This window comes from Pagrus pagrus (genome assembly GCF_965226575.1).
Source record: "Pagrus pagrus genome assembly, chromosome: 15".
NCBI lineage: Eukaryota > Metazoa > Chordata > Actinopteri > Spariformes > Sparidae > Pagrus > Pagrus pagrus.
This window is the reverse complement of record NC_140199.1, coordinates 2326793-2344512: the sequence shown is the minus strand read 5'-3', so window position 1 is coordinate 2344512 and position 17720 is coordinate 2326793. Positions and strand designations below refer to the sequence as shown.

Sequence of the window (17720 nt, the reverse complement as noted above, 5' to 3'; positions counted from 1 at the left end):
ATCATAAGTGTGTAATTGCTGTCTGGAGAGACAACATGTCTCTGCTTTGTCTGCGTCTTGGTGGCAGGAGTCATGTGCTGTCCAGCTAAACCAAGGTCAGGAGTGAAATATCATCCACAACTCGAGGAATATGTCAACAACTGCGTTAAATCTATGATAAGTAAAGACAGAGCTTGTTGTCTCATTAAGTGGAACAGGTAGGCGACCTCAAGAGAGATGATTGCTTGTGACTTACTTGCGTCATAGTATAAGAAGGCTTAATATTTAAACTGCCTGTTTTCTTAGTCTGAGGAACTACGGACAAAAGATATTGTTTTCAACTTTCTCATTACCATCATCTCACCAAACAGCATCGGGTTTTTTGATTGCCACAACACTGACAGGGATCTTGATGACAGAGTCTTGGAGTGAATGAAAATAACAAGGTGAGATCATTTCTGATATTCATGATCTCCTAAGATCATTCGTGCTCTTTTTGGTGACCCCAAACTCTTCCATGTAGCAACACAGTGTACTTGTATCCTGTTACAGGAAGATCATCATTATCTGACCAAATACCGGTAATCATCTCATTTTTCTTCAGTTTGCAACTGAGTCATTCAAATGTGAAAAACTTTTTTCTTTTTTTTTTTCTGATTACTTTACCTCTTTAAATGTCTGGAGGAGTAAAATTATTTATGCTCGCTTTATTTTTGTTACCAAGTTTGCCATCTACATGCATTTGTCACAATGTCTATAGTGTATCCTGTGAAGTAACTTTCTTTCAGAATGTCAGTGTTAGAGGCGTATTTACTATTTTTACATGTTAATAATTTTCTTTTTGAGTTTTTTTATTTTCAATCAGTCTGTGAAATTACATTTTTTTTTTTTTTTTGCCCAGATTTGGAAATCCCTGAGTCAGTTCTTTATTATTCATTTAAACTGTCTGAACTGTCTGTCTTGCATCAGTCTGAAAGGTTTCACAACATAAAACACAGACAGTGGTTAAGAGGGTAGATCCTTTTTTCACTCTTCTTGGGTTGAATTCTTGCTTATATCACCCATGATGCCTTGGTGGTGCAGTGACTACCACAGGTGGCCCTCTGTCTCCAGAGGCACCGTTTGGTTGATTTTGGCTGGCATGGCGGCAGCTGGAAGGCCGCTGGTGGTGGAAGATGTTGCAGTTTGATAGAAAAATGTCACAAACTGTCACTCTTTGTGGAGACGGGAAACACCGACTCCCTGCTGACACTTCCTCTTTCTTTGAAATAATGACCACATTGATGTGGCAATCAATTTGCATGAATTATGTGCTAATTTACTAAGAATTCAGACGCAGCTTGTTATTGTTTTATTTGTTTTTGTTTTTTGGACTTACTTCCACTTATAGCCCACCTCCTGTTTTGAGTTGAAAAGAGTTCACCTCACTTACTGCTGGCTAAATATTCTGTTCTATGCTTAACCATGAACATAAAGATGAATCTGAAGGGTTCAAGGGACAGAAAGTCAAAAACCTCTCTTTTATACGTCTGCTCAGAATGCCCATAGTGTACTGAATTTTGACAAGTGGCCCAAATGATTGCAGGTTACAGTACAGCACTAGCCCCATTCACACTGCCCTTTCAGTGCGGGAAAGTTTCAGATGTGGAGGGGGGACAGTTTCGCTGCGGCTCTGATCCACCACCGGAGGAAGTATCAGAGCCACAGCAGAGACGAGCCGGTCTGTGTGAATGGATCAGCCTCCCCGCAACTGACAGAGTCAGTTGCGGGGAGTCCTGTTTACTGGTGGTGATTCTGTAATTTAGAGCGAAAAACTTAACTTTGTTAATGTCCAGGATGCAATGATGGATCAGGATCTCAATCACTACACATTATAACGGCATCCATATGTTTTAAACAGTGACAGAAACAAGTTGAAGAAAACACTGGCATGTTGTATGAATTGACAAACTGGTGGTTGCTGCTTGGTTCAGTGTGAACAAACAAAGGTGGAGAATAGGTAAGCCTTCACTGTGGAGACAATGCAGAGTCCCTGTGTGAAAAGGGCTACTGAGTATGCTGGGGGGATGGAAACAGATTAAAGTACCCAAAAACCAAAATTATAGGTAATGGGTGACTTACTTATCTTTATTGTGAAGGTCAAAGTTATTTAACACTGTTATTCATTGTAATACAGGGATTTCGTAGTGGGTGTCACAGGTTTTCATGTAGGACAACAGCTCAGTGCTGTTAGAAGTCACACCGGTCCCCAAAATTATATTGATAAAATACAAAGACTGAAAATGGCTCAACAAAGTGGATCAGACATGTAGCAGATAACAGTAAGAAAAAAAACCCATTCACAAGATGAGCAGAGGAAGAGGTTTGGTTTTTGATCACCACACATGACAACGTTCTCGCGAAAGGAAAACATGTCATGTTGAAATCCTCCCTGGTTTGACTCACCAGGAGCTCCGGGTCTGAACTCTGTCACCTCTCTCCACTCGACTTGCGGCTTTAGATCATGGGTAAAAAGACGTGGGCAACAGTGTCACAGTCCAAAAATAACAAACCAAAACTTTTTCAACACTGCACGAGCACACTCTACACCTCCCAGTGTACGGTGTGAAACGCTACAGTAAAGCAAGAGTACTCATTCAAGTTATACATTATTCAGTTGTTTTGTAAAAAGTAAACACTTATTGTGAGAATCTACTGTATTTCCGGGTCCCTTCTGTTTCCATAAAAGACTAAAAAACAGAAAATCTTGGATGCATTCACACTGCAATGTTTCTTTCCATCTTCTTGGCCAGCAGGTCAAACCCAAATTCATGTGTATAGGTGTGGTTGTGTTTAGTCAGTGTGCAGGTGTAATTTCCCATCTTTCCATCCTCTTTCTTCCTCGTTCCCACGCTCCCACGCTCCCATCAAGGACTGCACAGCTCCTCCACATCTGCTGCTCTAAGCTGATATGGATGTGACAACATGATAAACCTGAGATTTTGGAGTTTGTTTGACACAGAACTTTGCGTTCTAACCCTGTTAGTGTAAAATAAGGGAAATGTAAACAAACAGTATGTTAACAGATTGAAACAGGGTGCTAGCCTACATGTCCAAGAGGTAAGAGGCACGACATAATCTTGTGCTTCTTTTTGCCAGAAAGTATGTGTGTGCATGTTGGCCTAATGTTGTGTGTGTCTGTTGCCTAATGTGTAATCTCTTTAACACCTTGTGTAACTAATATGTTACACCTTTACGATGTCCAAAGGTGATGCAGAGGTTAATGATCGTGTGGGTTTGACAGAAAAGGCTGCAGAGCTAAAATTCAGTTTCTCACAGAAAGAAAACCAAACGCAATGCAGCAGTAGCCTCTCAAGCTTTCTATGCACAGTAGGTGAGTAATTCAGTGGACCAAACTGTTGGTTTATTTTCATCTTTACTTCTATCTGTCTTTAAAGCAAATCTGTTCTTTTAGGATCCCTGAGCACGGTGAACATGAAGTTTGAGAATATCCTGGAGGAAATCAACGGTTTTGGGCCGTTCCAAATCGCCATCATCATCCTGCTGTGCGTCCCTCGTATAGTTCTGCCGTGTCACTTCCTGCTGAATAACTTCATCGCTGGTGTGCCTCCTCACCGTTGTGATATCAACACACTTGATGATGAAGGACTCTTCAGGAATTTAACCCAGGAGCAGAGGCTGACCGTCAGTGTGCCTGTGCGAGCAGATGGACACCCCAAATCCTGCGAGATGTTCGCAGAGCCTCAGTTTCAGCTGTTAGCCAACAGCTCCAGCAGTGCTGACCTGCCAACAGTTGTGTGTCAGAGTGGATGGGTTTATGACAACTCCACCTTCACCTCCACCCTGGCAACAGAGGTGCAAACTTTCTTCATAGTATATTAGTATAGTATATTTCCCCTGACTTTGACACAGTCTTGTTGCATTTCAGCCAAGACAGAAATCACTTTATTGCATTTATAAACTGTTAATTACAGCTTTACTTTGCATGAAGCACCTGAGGGCCACCCTATATATGACAAAACAGGTACTTAACTAGATAATGTAATCGCTTTTTCTCTGTTATCTGCTTTGTCAGTGGGACCTGGTCTGTGATCAAAAGAGTCTGTCAAAAACCACAGGCACAATCTTCTTTTTCGGAGTGATGATCGGGGCCATAGCTTTTGGATACCTGTGTGATAGGTACGTGTAGAAAACGTGTCCTTCCAACATTTTTGTGATTGAAGTGAAAAAACAGCAGCTCACATAATGGTGACTTTAATGTTTGGATTTTAAATACTAAGGAAAATGATGTCAGATATTTCCATGTCCGTGTTCATTTTACTCCCCTAATGAACTTCCACTTCTTTTATTCCAGGTTTGGGAGGAAAAGCACTCTTTTGGCCTCGTACATCATGACCATAGTGTTCGGCTTCTCCAGCGCGTTCGCAAACTCCTACATTCTGTTTGCAGTGTTGAGATTTCTCACCGGGGTTGGACTGACAGGAATCTCCATCAACTCAATAGTTCTCAGTAAGCTAACAAGTTCACAATATCAACTTAAAAAGGTGATGATGATGATATGTCATGTGTTGTGTTGACAGATTGTTTATCCTCCCCGCAAATGGCCACAAAATGTGTAATTGCAAGTTTAAGATTTGGGAAAATGTTTGATGTTTGGATAAGCAAGCAATTGTTCATCTAAAATCCCCCCAAAATTGAAAGAAGTTGCCAAAATGATGGTAGCCCAGAGGAACAAAACACAACAATTCACAAAATACAAAATCTCCATGAAAAAAGCATTTTAGAAAAAACAAACAACAACATTTCCGTAACAAACATTTCAGAAAAACAGAACATTTCAGATCACGTAAAAGGGACAACACTTCTTGTTTGTGACGGTTTGTGACACAGTCATTTAATGTTTTTTATTATTTATAATCATTCATTTAGTTTGTACTTTTCCTCACCTTGCAGGCATTGAGTGGGTCGACACAGATCACAGGTCGTTTATCGGTGTGATTGGCAGCCTGGCCTGGTCAGCAGGTAACATGCTGCTGGCTGGATTTGCTTTCCTGATAACTGACTGGCGGCCGCTGATCATGACCGTTACAGCCCCGCTAGGACTTGCGGTTTTGACCTGGTGGTAAGTGAAACACATGCAGATGCTCTCACACAGATGCTCTGCATGGTACAATGAAGAAATGAACATCCAGTCATGCTCTGTGGCAAGTATGAAAAGGTTGAGCAGGCCCAGTTTATTCAGATGTTTTTATCAAGAAGGCAAGAGGACAAGGTCTATGTAACCTTGAAAGTTGTTCATTGTTGTGGCACAGAGAGCAGGAGCTGTAGTCAGATGACTGCTGAATGTCCTTGTGTTTTAATAGTTGGTCTGGCTCAGTGACGAGCCACACAGTCACATACACCGGGCCCAACATAATGAATTACGGTCCAGAGGGGGTCCAGACTTGGCAGCCAGAACATGGGTGAGCTGGACATATGCCTGGGTTCTCAGTCAGAATAGGGTCAGCTATAGTCACACAATAGACTGAACCCAGGTCTAGGTCATGGGCGCCTGTGCACTGACTACCTGATCTGGACCATCATTCATTGCTGTGCGCGGGCTCAGTGTATGTGCTTGTGTGGCTCGTTTTCAATTATGTCCTAGTTCATGTGTCTGCTCATTGTGAATTATTTTTAATATAATTTCAGGTGGATTCCCGAATCTGCTCGATGGCTTTTAGCCAACGGTAAACTGGAAAGAGCCCAGTATTACCTTGACAGATGTGCAAAGTTCAACACCAGAGAAAAACTGTCATCCAAATTTAAACTAGAGGCAAGTTTGAGCTTGATGATAAATAGTTCTGTTTAAAACCTATATGTGTATGTTTTTATGTGATTATATGAATTTTGAAATCATTTCGATGTCTTGTGTCTCCATCATGAGAACTGGTGCAGTGTCCATCTGTCAGGTCTTTTCTATTCTACCACTGGAGGGCGACAGAGTCTGACTTTTTTAAATCCTTACATCTACACACTAAACATCACTGTGTTAGAATCTACTCATTGGGGACAAGAAGACTGATTACAGTGACCAGTAACTCTTTAAATGTTCATATGTGAATGTAAGAATTGCTTGAAGGTAGATTTGGGAGATGAGAGCCCATCCTCACATTACTTCCCTGCTTCTGTACAGACACTCTCCAACACTGAAATCCTGGGAAAGCAGGACAAAAACTACACTTACCTTGATCTCATCAAGACCCCGAAGATGAGACAGTTGACTCTGCTGACTGGGATTGTTTGGTGGGTATCACTCACAAAAAAAACACCTACAAAGACATGAATGTAAATAGAAATATACTTAAGTGCATGGAAGCTACAAAAACATGAGTAGGCAGATATTTGTTGTTCATCGTCCTCTTTAGGTACGGAGTTGCCTCGACGTATTATGGAATCAGCCTGAACATCAGTGGATTTGGTTTGAACATTTACCTAACACACTTCATCTATGCTGCCATTGAAGTCCCTGCCAAGCTGATGATCTATTGCTTCCTCAACATCATTGGACGGAGGAAGTGCCAAGCAGGGACGCTGTTACTGACAGGAATCTGCATTGCCATAAACATCTTTATGCCTAAAGGTTATAGTGCATGTCTCTTTTACTTTTTCCCAAAAAATACTGAGACACAATAAATATTCCTAATCCCAGGATATGGAGCAAGCAAAAAGGAGTTTAAGTATCGTGGGGTCTTGTCCACAAGTGATGGGGAAGTGTAGTGTGAGATGGACAGGCGTTCTGGTGCAGTGTCAGCAGTACTGCGGACCGTCCTGGTGAAGAGGGAGCTGAGCCGAAAGGCAAAGCTTCTGATTCCCTAGTCCATCTACGTTCCACCCCTCACCTAATGGTTACGAGCTGTGGGTCGTGACAGAAAAAAGGAACTCGTGGACACAAGTGGCCGAAATGAGTTTCCTCCATAGGGTGGCTGGGTTTTAGCTTTAGAGATAGGAGGAGGAGCTCGGAGCAGAGCTGCTGCTCCTTTGCATCGAAAGGAGCCAGTTGAGGTGGTTTGGGCATCTGATCACGATGCCTCCTGGGTGCCTCCCTTTAGAGGTTTTCCAACTGGGAGGAGAGTCTGGGGCAGACCCAGAACTCGCTGAGGAGATTATATATCTTATATATCTGGCTTGGGAGCTGGAAATCGTTGCTGGGGAGAGGAATACCCTTTTTTCTCATTTTACATGAACTCATTGTACCATAATATGTGTAGAGGAGCATGTGTATATGCTCAGCTGATCTAATGATAGCTGGATGGTTTGGTCATAAAATAAATGAACATATCTTTAATTGATTGTTTTACACACTTATCTTACGTACATTACATACTGTACTCCGTAGATCTGTGGCATATGCGTGCTGCCGTTGCCATTCTTGGAAAAGGCCTTTCAGAAGCCGCTTTCACAACTATCTTCCTCTACACGACGGAGCTTTACCCCACAGTCGTCAGGTCAGTGCTGTCATACTGATGCATGAAGCTGCCACATTAAAAGGGGACTTGCTGCCTCACAGCACAGAGAGTAGCTTAATGACTGTGGAGGACTAATTTATGGAGTAAGTTATTATGGTTTCCTTTGTCTCACCAGACAAAATGGTGTGGGCTACACAAGCTTCATGAGTCGTCTGGGAGTGTCTGTGGCTCCGCTCATCCTGCTGCTCGAGGACGTGTGGATTCTTCTTCCTCAGATCATCATCTGCTCTGTGGCCATCATCTCTGGCCTGGTGGCTCTGCTGCTGCCAGAGACACTCAATGTCAGGCTGCCAGAGACTATTGATGACATTGAAAAGCCACGGTTGGTCAATTTAACACATTAAAGCCATAATGTGTGAAATTTGAAAAAAGTCAAACATGCAGCTTCTGTGACTTGGATATTGCACGCAGCCATGTTGCAATGTCGATGATATTTATATATAACTGAGCAGCGTAATATGACTAAATAACTGACGGACAGAAATAACGTGAAGACCTTTGAAATCAAACACAGCTGAAAACACGTAATAACTCCTTACCTTGGGAAGCTTTTAACATTAAATGTCTGTTTAAACTTGACTTGAATCAACACATCTGACTCATACTAAAGGCCACAGTTTGAAGAGTTGATGTTGGACTGCATTTTTCTAAGGTGTAAAAATGTTATTTAAATTGTTTCATTTCAGAATAAACGACGACTCCCCTGACGCCGTGGAGTTGTCAGGTGTTTGCCTGGAGTCAAAGATCACAGCTGACACCAAGCAGTGAAGAGACGAGTAAAACATTTGTGCTCATACACATCATAGGGAACTACGACCACACTGCCTTTTGCGAATATCAGCAGTGGAAGTGTGTGCGTGCTGTCATGGTGTACAGAACATCTTTGTCTTTCCTGCTATGTAAGAAAATCAAGGTCAAAGTCTTCTAGTGTTCGTTAACGTCACGATACAGCTGAAGATGATTTATTTATAGGCACAAAATGCATAAATGACACTTGTCACTGGTTTATCTACAGGTGGCTGTTAAAGTTTTAAATGAACTAACCTGCTTTTACTACTAACATATTTTTACTTATCTACTGTATCACACTTTCTGTTAAAAAAATGATAATAATAACAATGTCTGCCATTAATTGTATTAAACGTTCCATATAATGTTTGATGAAGCATGAAGTGTACGGTTGGAATAAACAACTTTCACACCGTTCACAGCAGTTTTTCTCTGAGAATTAAAATCCAGTTACATGAAATTGGATTCATTTTAATGTAATCTGTAGTCCTTCAAGAATAGTGTATTTTTACAAGGTTATAACTTGTTCAAACAAGATATTAGGAAAAAACATATACTAATCCTAGGAGAACTAGCAGTTATAAGAATGAACATGCAGGGTGTTTTCCCGAGATGCTAAGAAATGCTTTTCATTGGATCATAGTGCATATCGTGGTGATCGATGCAGTTTTTAAATGCTTAACTTTCGTTTGTTGTGGGGAAAAAAGAAAAAATGTTCACAATTTTAAGGGAAAACTTGCTGCAAGTTCATGTATTGTGGTTTGCGAGGAACACAAACCAGATTGTGAGATTCTGGAGGGACAGTTATGTTGTTGTTGTTGTTCAGAAATGACTTAATTATAGCTTTCGTTCAGGCTGAGCACTGAGTCATTCATGCTCAATCAATCATATTTATGAGAGTGGAACCTGACACTTGCATTGTCCTCATGGCGTGCTGTTCGCTGCCAAAGCTGTCTCCACCACGCTAACCAACCTTCTGCACATGTGCTGTGATCATGTGTGTTTATTATTTATGTCTGTTTTTTTTTTTATTGTTTGTCTTCCTCAAAGTCTTGTCTCCACTGTCTCAGCCACAGTCTCCACAGTGGGTCTCATGTTCTCTTTCTGACTACGGCTTTGACAGAAGGGTAGCGCCTGCAGCACCTCTTTGAGCCCTTTGGTCATGAATATGTAGAGGAAAGGGTCCACCAGAGGGCTGAGGAAGAGCAGCAGGTGAGACACCAGTCCTAGGTATGTCACCGTCTCCTTGAAGGACAGAGCCTCCAGGAGGACGCTGAGGATGAAGGGAACGTAGAGGAGGGTGTAGTTGGCCCATATCGCACCAATCCCCCACACAGCTCTCCTCCTCTCAGGGGTCGAGGGGTTAGATCGGGAGCAGATCAGGGCCCTCCACGCGTCCACAGCAAAGAAGAGGAGGAAGGGGAAAGGAGCAAGCAGAGACACGGCGAACCAAAAGTTGTACTGCAGCACTGCCAGGGCCAGGACGGCAAATGGGGCAGCCCATGCCAGCAAGGTGACCGTAGGAGAGTGCCGGATACTGCTGCAGCAGCCAAGACACTGTGGGTAGGCCACCAGGAGATGGCGCTCCTGAGCTATGAACAGCATAAGGGTGACGTTGGAGATGACACCAAAATAGAAGATGAAGTCAGTGGCGTTGGTGGAGGAGACAGTACCACTCTCCATGTTCTGGTCCACACTGGGACGGCCAAAGAAACTGATGATGTCAGAGACGAGGAGGAACATGACGTGCATGGGAATTTTGTTCTCACCTGGACAGAGAAGAGAAATGATCAATATCATATCAATAATATCAATACTACTGAAGCGGATACTTTGACTTGATACCATTGCTGGTACAAAGGATAATACCCTGGTATTCTCTGGTACCCACTCACCCACCACACATTTTGTTTTTATGACTCTTGGAGCAGTGTATTTACAATGATTATCTAAAATAATAAAACGATACCAATAAAACAACAAAGTGCTACAGTGCTACAAAACTAATATCAAGATGTACCAAGCCAAGACCAACTGGAATAACGGCTTTGTTCTGGGGTGCTATGGGATGCGATGCCCCTGACGCCTCCTGATCCCACTTTAGTTGATTCTCAGATGTATGAAGGGTAAAGATGCAAATCTATAATTGACCCTTAAATTCAATCAAGTACAACACAGCTTCCTGACCTATATTACTTCAATGTATTTACTTGATGAATACATCTATTGTTAAAGTCAAAACACATTTCAACGTGTCATCTGATGCCCCACCCCCCACCCCCTGCTGTTATTGTATAACAGTTTGGTCAAAACACTTCCGCTGAGTCAGATGTGCAGAACACACGTGTGCCACTAATGTGAAGCTAAACTGACTGAGCACAGTCTAGTCTGACTCACCAGATGCTGACTGTGAGTAATAGCCTGCTATAGATCCTTTTCACAGCAGCCATTTTGACTCAAAGCAGGAAACGCACAGGCAGAATTGATTACATTAATGATGGCTGCATTCCATTTAGCTGAGCTCGTTCCAGGGCTCTGGTATTGTGCTGGCTCGCTCACTGACGTGGCCTCCTTGGACACTTACTGTAATCGAATGGAGCCATCATTGTTGGACACCCCTGTGCTTTTCCTGCTTTGACAAGTCACCATGTCTGCAGTGAAAAGGCTCTACTGGTCGCCTATTTCAGCCTAGATTTAGCAACCTACACGCTGTAAATGGCAAGTTATCTGAACCGTTACCTGGTTGCCAGGATTACGAACTAAAACAAGCTGTTCACTTTGCTTTTGCAGGCAACGTCTAATATTCTGCCTCCCCCCCCTAGAAAAAGTGGGAAGACGCAGCAGATATGACAGGCGAGGCTGAGCGTGGCAAAAATGAGGAGGCAGGCAGACAATACAACTGTAGCCAGCTTAACCTTTAAGTACCGTTAGCATATTGCATAAGTAGATTAAAAAATACTGCCGCACTGCCCTTTTGAGGCCGTACTGCAACCTGCTGACAAATGCTTGCATTTAGCAAATTGTTTGGCCAAAAGTCAGCAAGAAAGTGATCAGACTACTGCCATGATATCACCTGAGTGAGAGCTGAGTATCCTCAAAGCAGGTCCGCTGAGGGAGAGACGAGCGGCCTCTGGCTATGTTATTATTATCATCATTTCAGTTGACGTTCATCACATAGTAATTAAGTTCTGCACACAATGTGAGCAACACTTTGATGGACGTAGCCCTCAAAGATTTTGATAGATGAAGTATAATTTCACCTGTTGAACCATGATTTGATCAATCAGTGTTTGACTTTGAATCTCACTTATTATCAGAGCTTTTTTCTCTCCTTGTTTTGTTTTAAGGTAAAAAGGAGGAATATAACTGTCACAGTCTAATTTGAAATAACAGGCTTCCTCTCGTGTGCTTTATAATCATATTGGGTATTCAAATCAAAGCGTGGCCTGGATGTGTTTGTAACACTGACTTTGGAAACACTTGAGACTCCATCTGGAAACTGCTGTCTTCCTGTCCATAATTCCTAACAGCTGGCCCGGATGTGTGTGGACGATGACGGCTTAGTTTGTAAAGTTGTATACATTAACGTATTACAAAGAGCAGAGCGGGTACAAACCTTTGGACAGATTCTTGAGGGTGTAAATAGCCAGGGCGATGGCGGGCAACCCAATGCTGAACGTCAACCAGCTGATCACTTTGGCTACCTGGACAGCGGTGGGCGTGGTGAGGTTGCCAGTGAGGTTGCCAGTGACGTTGCCAGTGAGGTTGATGAGGAAGGGGACAGTTGTTGTCACTGTGTTGCTGTCAGCCATAAGAGGCCACACAGAGGCTATTTATGTGTTCAGCTGTTCAGATTAGCATTGAGATCCTCAGAGTGTGTCGCTCAGTTTGGTGTTGTGGATTCAGTGTGTCGTGACGAACACCAACTCAGTCTGGTTTGAGTCAAAACAAAGGTGTTTTGTAAGAACATAAAAGGGTACAGGCTCAGGTTACATTATTTGTACCTGCAGGTACACTCAGTTTGCAGTAGAAATACAAGGCTTCCGTCTCCACACACATTGTATTATATACATAATTACACTGACAAACTTGATAAAACATGATTATTCCATTATAAAAATTAAAATAAGTAGACATTTCTTCTAAAGCAGCTGTGCAGATGTCCCTTCCACTTATTCATCTGACTGATAGCTCCTGGAACAAAGCTATTTTTATACCGCTTTGTTCCACACCTTGGGACTACAGTATAAACCTCCGTCCAGAGGGAAAGGAACTAAGAACTGAACAGTTGTTTTTAGCAACAGTTTGAGTTTATTTTTATTTTCAAGGCACATATGTGAGGCCAGACAACATTATCTATTTCAAATATTGTTATTTACTCTATATTTGTTAATGGCATGCCTTGTCAACCAAAAATGTAAAATGCCAATAAAGCCTATTGTATTGATGCGTTACGCCTCAGATCTTAATCTGCCACCTCTGGACTGTCCTCATTGTTTGGCAGTAGGACTAATGTTCTTTTATTTAATAACATGAAATCCATGATTTATTGGATTTAGACTACTGTGTGCAGACGGGCAGCAGAGGAGTCACCTATTCTGCAGGGGTCGGTGAGTTTCCATATTTTATACACAGTGAAAATAAAAGATTTTTGTTTGAGTATCACATTAAATGTCCAGTGCGTTTAATTTAGGGGGGAAATATTCACATAAATTGAATATAATTATCAGAAATTAGTTAGAGTTAACATATATAATAATCAAAGTATCAAAATCTAAAAGTAAGAATCATTATCACAGTGTCATACTGCACTGCCATGTTTCTACAGCAGCCCAAAACTGGCAAACAAACACTGGCTCTTGACCTTTAGTGTTTTTTGCATTACACAAATGTTTCATGTTTTAGGCAACATAGAGGACAGTCAGACGAGCGGTATTTGGTTTGTTAACCCAACATCTAGATGCCACTGAATCCCACACACTGGTCCTTTAAAGCTGAAGTGTTTTGTCCCTAGGGGACAGTGAAACGTCAAAACAAGCTAATAGACACACAGATCTTAATTTCCAAGACTTCCTCTCCTTTTAGCTCTGGTTTGGTCTCCTCCACCTCTTGAGAAAAACATCCGTCTCTTGGGCTGCTAAAGGTTTCACTTTCTTCACCAGCTAGTCTCTCACCTTGTCTGTCAGCTGTCCGGTGCTGGGCCGGCGGCTTCCGGTGGATTGATCAGAGCGAGCTGCTGCTGGAAACATGGAGGTAAGTGCAACGATAAAATGTGCCATAACAACAAAACTATGGGCCAAAAGAGGTTAAAACACGCTGGAGAGAATTCTCAACAGGTTTCAGCTCTTCATTAAATGTGTATTAATATCAAAAATACTGATCAATGCAGCTTTAATGTTCCTATCGACGTTACAGTTAAAGCCACATACTCCATCTTCCTTTCTTTATTTACATATTATGTAAAAATTCAGCATAACTAGCTCAGGTTTTGTGGTTTTAAATTTCCAAATACGTCATCTTGAACCATTATCTTACCTGTGATAAATGCTGAGTCAACTTTAATCCATGAATAATCCCTCAGTTAAGACTTAATCGCAGAAAAACCATGAAATGGGTCAAGATTAGTGCAGAATACTGTCCAAATATTTCAGTTCTCACGAACAGACTGAGAGATAATTTGTCCGTCTGAATATTTAAGTGCAGGTTTTTGCTTATTTGCATCAGGTCTGCTTGGAAAACAATTTATTGCTGCAGCTTCCTTATCTCCACTGAGCTCAGCCGGCTGCTTTGAATGAAGCCTGGATGTGTTGAATATTCTCCGCTGGTTTACACGGCTCATTCTGTGTGTTGCTGATAATGCAGGGAGTGAATATTTGCATGAACAATTGATGTCAATAGATTGCAACTGCCTTCATCTTAACTGTCTGTGTGTTTGTGTGGCTCGACACAAAGCGGGTACTGAGGATGTCGTGGTGATGTCATCGTGGTTGTCTCACTAGAAATTGTTAAAGAGAGTTTTTAACAGAGTGTAGGTGTTGAGTCTGAGAGACACGGGGAGAAGGCTCGACAAAAGACACGACTGAGTTGCATTATGGGAAGTGTAGGTTCCCGAAGTCTTTGAGCTCCACCTATAGCCTACTACTGAGTAAAAGTCAGGACCATGTAACTGTATCCGTCTCTCATGAGTGATCCAGTTTGATTGAATTGCAATACTGACCTTCTGAATTATTGCGTTAACTCAAACACACACAAGCACATCTATTCATGTTCATTCATCAAGCTCTGACATTCTCCATTGTGTATGTGTTATAATATGTGTTACTAAAGCAAGGATGGCATGTTTTAAATCATATGAAACTGTTGGAGGTGACGTCTCTTTTTTTTGTTCCTGTTTTTTAGCGAAGAGGGAATCATCTGCTCTTTTGAAATGGACTGGTAGTGCACGTGAACAATAGTGTTCAGTGGGGGTACTTTCCAGGCAGGTGCAAATATATGTCATGCTGTCCACGTGCTTCCAGCTGTGGAGCTGGCCTATCATCATTCAGGTCACTCAATAAAATGAGCAAGCATTGACAGTTCGTCGTGCCAGAGCCGTGTTGTGTTATTTAAATAAACTCACCCACATAAAACTGAAAGCCAGCAAACATGTAAACAATTCACAATCCAAAAGATCAAATCAGCTTTTCACATGTATTCGATGCATTTTGTCAACTCTTGTGGACACACGTGCGTTTTGGTGTGAACTTTACTCCCTCTGCTCCTTCCCCGGATGTGTTGTCATGTTTGAGCCTGTGCTGCTCGGTTCACAGCTTCATCTGTTCACCTGGAATCATTCCTCGTTGCCAACAGACCGATCCATCCTGCCTGCCTGCCCTCCTCGCTTCCTCCTCAATTTGTCTGTTTATATGAATCAACTTTTGGACTGATCTGTCTCCAGTCAGTGCACTTGGGTCTGATAAAAAAACCCTCAGCACTCACAGAAACACCACAGAGCACCTTCCACATGTGTTACACCTCCATAAAAATGTTCTGTCTGTGTGTCAGACACGGTCGCTGCAGGAAGAAAAATAAATATCACATTGAAATGCTCAAAATGGCACCTACTCCTTCTCCCTCATTAAAAATTTCAGTGTGTGTGTGTGTGTGTGTGTGTGCATGTGTGCATGTGCACTAGAGGCTTCAAGTTTCCACATCACACTTGTGTATGCTGAATACTGGACCGGGACTGGCTTCCAAACTAGTCGTAATGTCTAATATGCTGGAAGGCCTGGCTCTTAAGATCAGATTTTCAATGAGCAGAGAGAAAATTTACACTTTCAGCAATAAATGTGAAATGGCCTTCTATATGGTGTCAAACTCTGCTTATGCTTCATTTTACACAGTGAAGATCAAACATTCAACTGTGGGAACAAGAAGAAGAATACACTTGTTTAACTGGAGGGCGACTCTCTACTTTATTTCTTAAGATGCATCAAACCTTTAAAGATACATTTATTGTTACAGAGCAAGACATTACAATACAGTCTTAGTTCTGCGTTATTATAAAAAAAAAAAGAGAGAAAAAAAGATAATATTTAAATCCCTACATTTTCATCTATGGCCACTAGGGGGTTGAGTGAGGCCCCTGAACCAATGGTAACATTAAAACATAACCTGGAAACATTTCAAACTGTCTGTGCCGCTGGGATGATGGTTTGTAATCTGAAGTACTTTGTAATCTGAAGAATGTGATAGTGAACTGAGTGTGGCGGCCCACTGGTTGAGTACTGGAGGTGTCAGCTTCAGTGTTTGACAACTGGATCACTGAGCACTGTTTCCTGTGGCGGCACAGCCACTGAATAATACAGACGAAGCCATAGTCGGCCCCACAGGCTGATCTTAACAACCACGGACAATAAATAAACAGCTGTCAGTCTTGTTGACAGTGTCGCTCAGACACATGAACATTTCATGGCCACTGACATGCATGGAGCGTCCTCATAAACAGCGGAAGGAAAACATAGTGTACATAGCAGGCTATATACAGTATCTGCAAATATACAAGCAGCAATTAATCATTACTAGCGCAGTGCCCGACCAAAACATGCAGTCCGGCGCAGATTATCTGGTAATGTGAAGGGTTTACAAATCCAATCTGAAGCGTCTTTTACTGCTCACAGACTCATCGAGATTTCTTTGATAACATCCAACATGTTTGATATTTACAAATTAAAAATCTAGATGTTTATATTGGTACTTTCCGAGCCGGACCACAACAATCAATGAGAGAGGCGTCCAGCAGCATGTGGTACATATTGAAGCCCTCAAGGCTAATGATAGCTAATATACCACTGTCGACAGAAACCTGAAATCTCAGGCCCAGTTCACACAGAAGAATAGAAAACCTGCGTTGACCGCACATCCCCACTAATCCAGACGTGTTTAACCTTCTCACCTTCTTACCTTCTTTTTCTCACTGTAACACATTACTACAGCAAGTTGTTGCGCCACGCTAATCTCCATTTTGCTTATGTCTGCTTCCCCATGAGATCATGCGAGAGGGATCACGTGCGAGGCCAGCTTCAGTCTGCAGCGTTGAAGCCACGCCCCGGTTGCTGCACAGAGCGTGTTTGCTGTTAAGTCAAAATGTATTAATATTGAATGTATCATATGTCCAAATTGCACCAAATTAAAGCTGCAGTTCACTGGGTCCTCAGCAACAAACTAGCCAAGTGTGCAGTAAATGAGATGAGGGGTTCATTAGATATATGAAAAACATACATACATGGAGACAGACAGATGAGATTCCTTGCTTTATTGTTAGAAGCCATGATGAATGGCAATTATTAGTTAGCTCTACATATTGTTAGAAGAAGCTCTAAATGAACACACTAGAGGGTAAACAGTAGTGTCATGAATAATTACTTACAGACTAGATAGTGTGTGTTAATAAGGCTGCTCCTGCTACCTGCTCTAGATTAAAGTATACTGAGAGACGCTGTCTCAGACAGAAACACTGTGACCAAACAATCATCCTCATTTTAGCACAATGTCATGTCAACATGAAGCTTCTTTTTAAGGCATGAATAGAAAATAATCTGAGATATTAAATAGTCAAAGGAACATTTCCAGACCTCTCTGTTGTCTGTAACCACGATCAGGAAAAATACAAGTGGACATGGATTGACTTTCTGTCATGTGATTTTTAATGAAAACCCAACATTAGTCTCATGTGTCCTTGTGAATAATGAATATAATCAACCAAAACAATAAATCTGCTCTGACAGGGAAGTGAGGACATCTGATGCTGCTCACCCTGCCAACCATTCAGGTCTTCTGACATGTGAAGACACATCAAAGCTTTGTCCTTCTGCTTTATAGTTCACTTGTTGAGCCGCAGGAACTCGGAGATACGTTGAACCCCCCTCTGCTCTTTTCAGTGTGTCTTTACAGACGATCTGTTCAGGT

The 17720-nt window shown here is 42.0% G+C and overlaps 1 protein-coding gene across 2 annotated transcripts; it reads left to right on the top strand.

The window, feature by feature from the left end:
• The first annotated feature begins 167 nt into the window (after nt 1-167).
• On the top strand, nt 168-8690 carry LOC311270522 (solute carrier family 22 member 7-like). Of its 2 annotated transcripts, XM_084375443.1 has the most exons (12): nt 168-197; nt 351-425; nt 3434-3834; nt 4055-4158; nt 4334-4488; nt 4933-5101; nt 5668-5791; nt 6152-6261; nt 6384-6598; nt 7355-7463; nt 7600-7806; nt 8171-8690. In XM_084375443.1, the coding sequence occupies exons 3-12, from the start codon at nt 3454-3456 to the stop codon at nt 8250-8252; spliced, it is 1656 nt and encodes a 551-aa protein (XP_084231569.1). In that variant the 5' UTR covers nt 168-197; nt 351-425; nt 3434-3453; the 3' UTR covers nt 8253-8690. The 2 variants fall into 2 exon arrangements, with proteins under 2 accessions (XP_084231569.1, XP_084231568.1); XM_084375442.1 differs by lacking the exons at nt 168-197; nt 351-425 and adding an exon at nt 3276-3352.
• Nucleotides 8691-17720: the final 9030 nt, after the last annotated feature.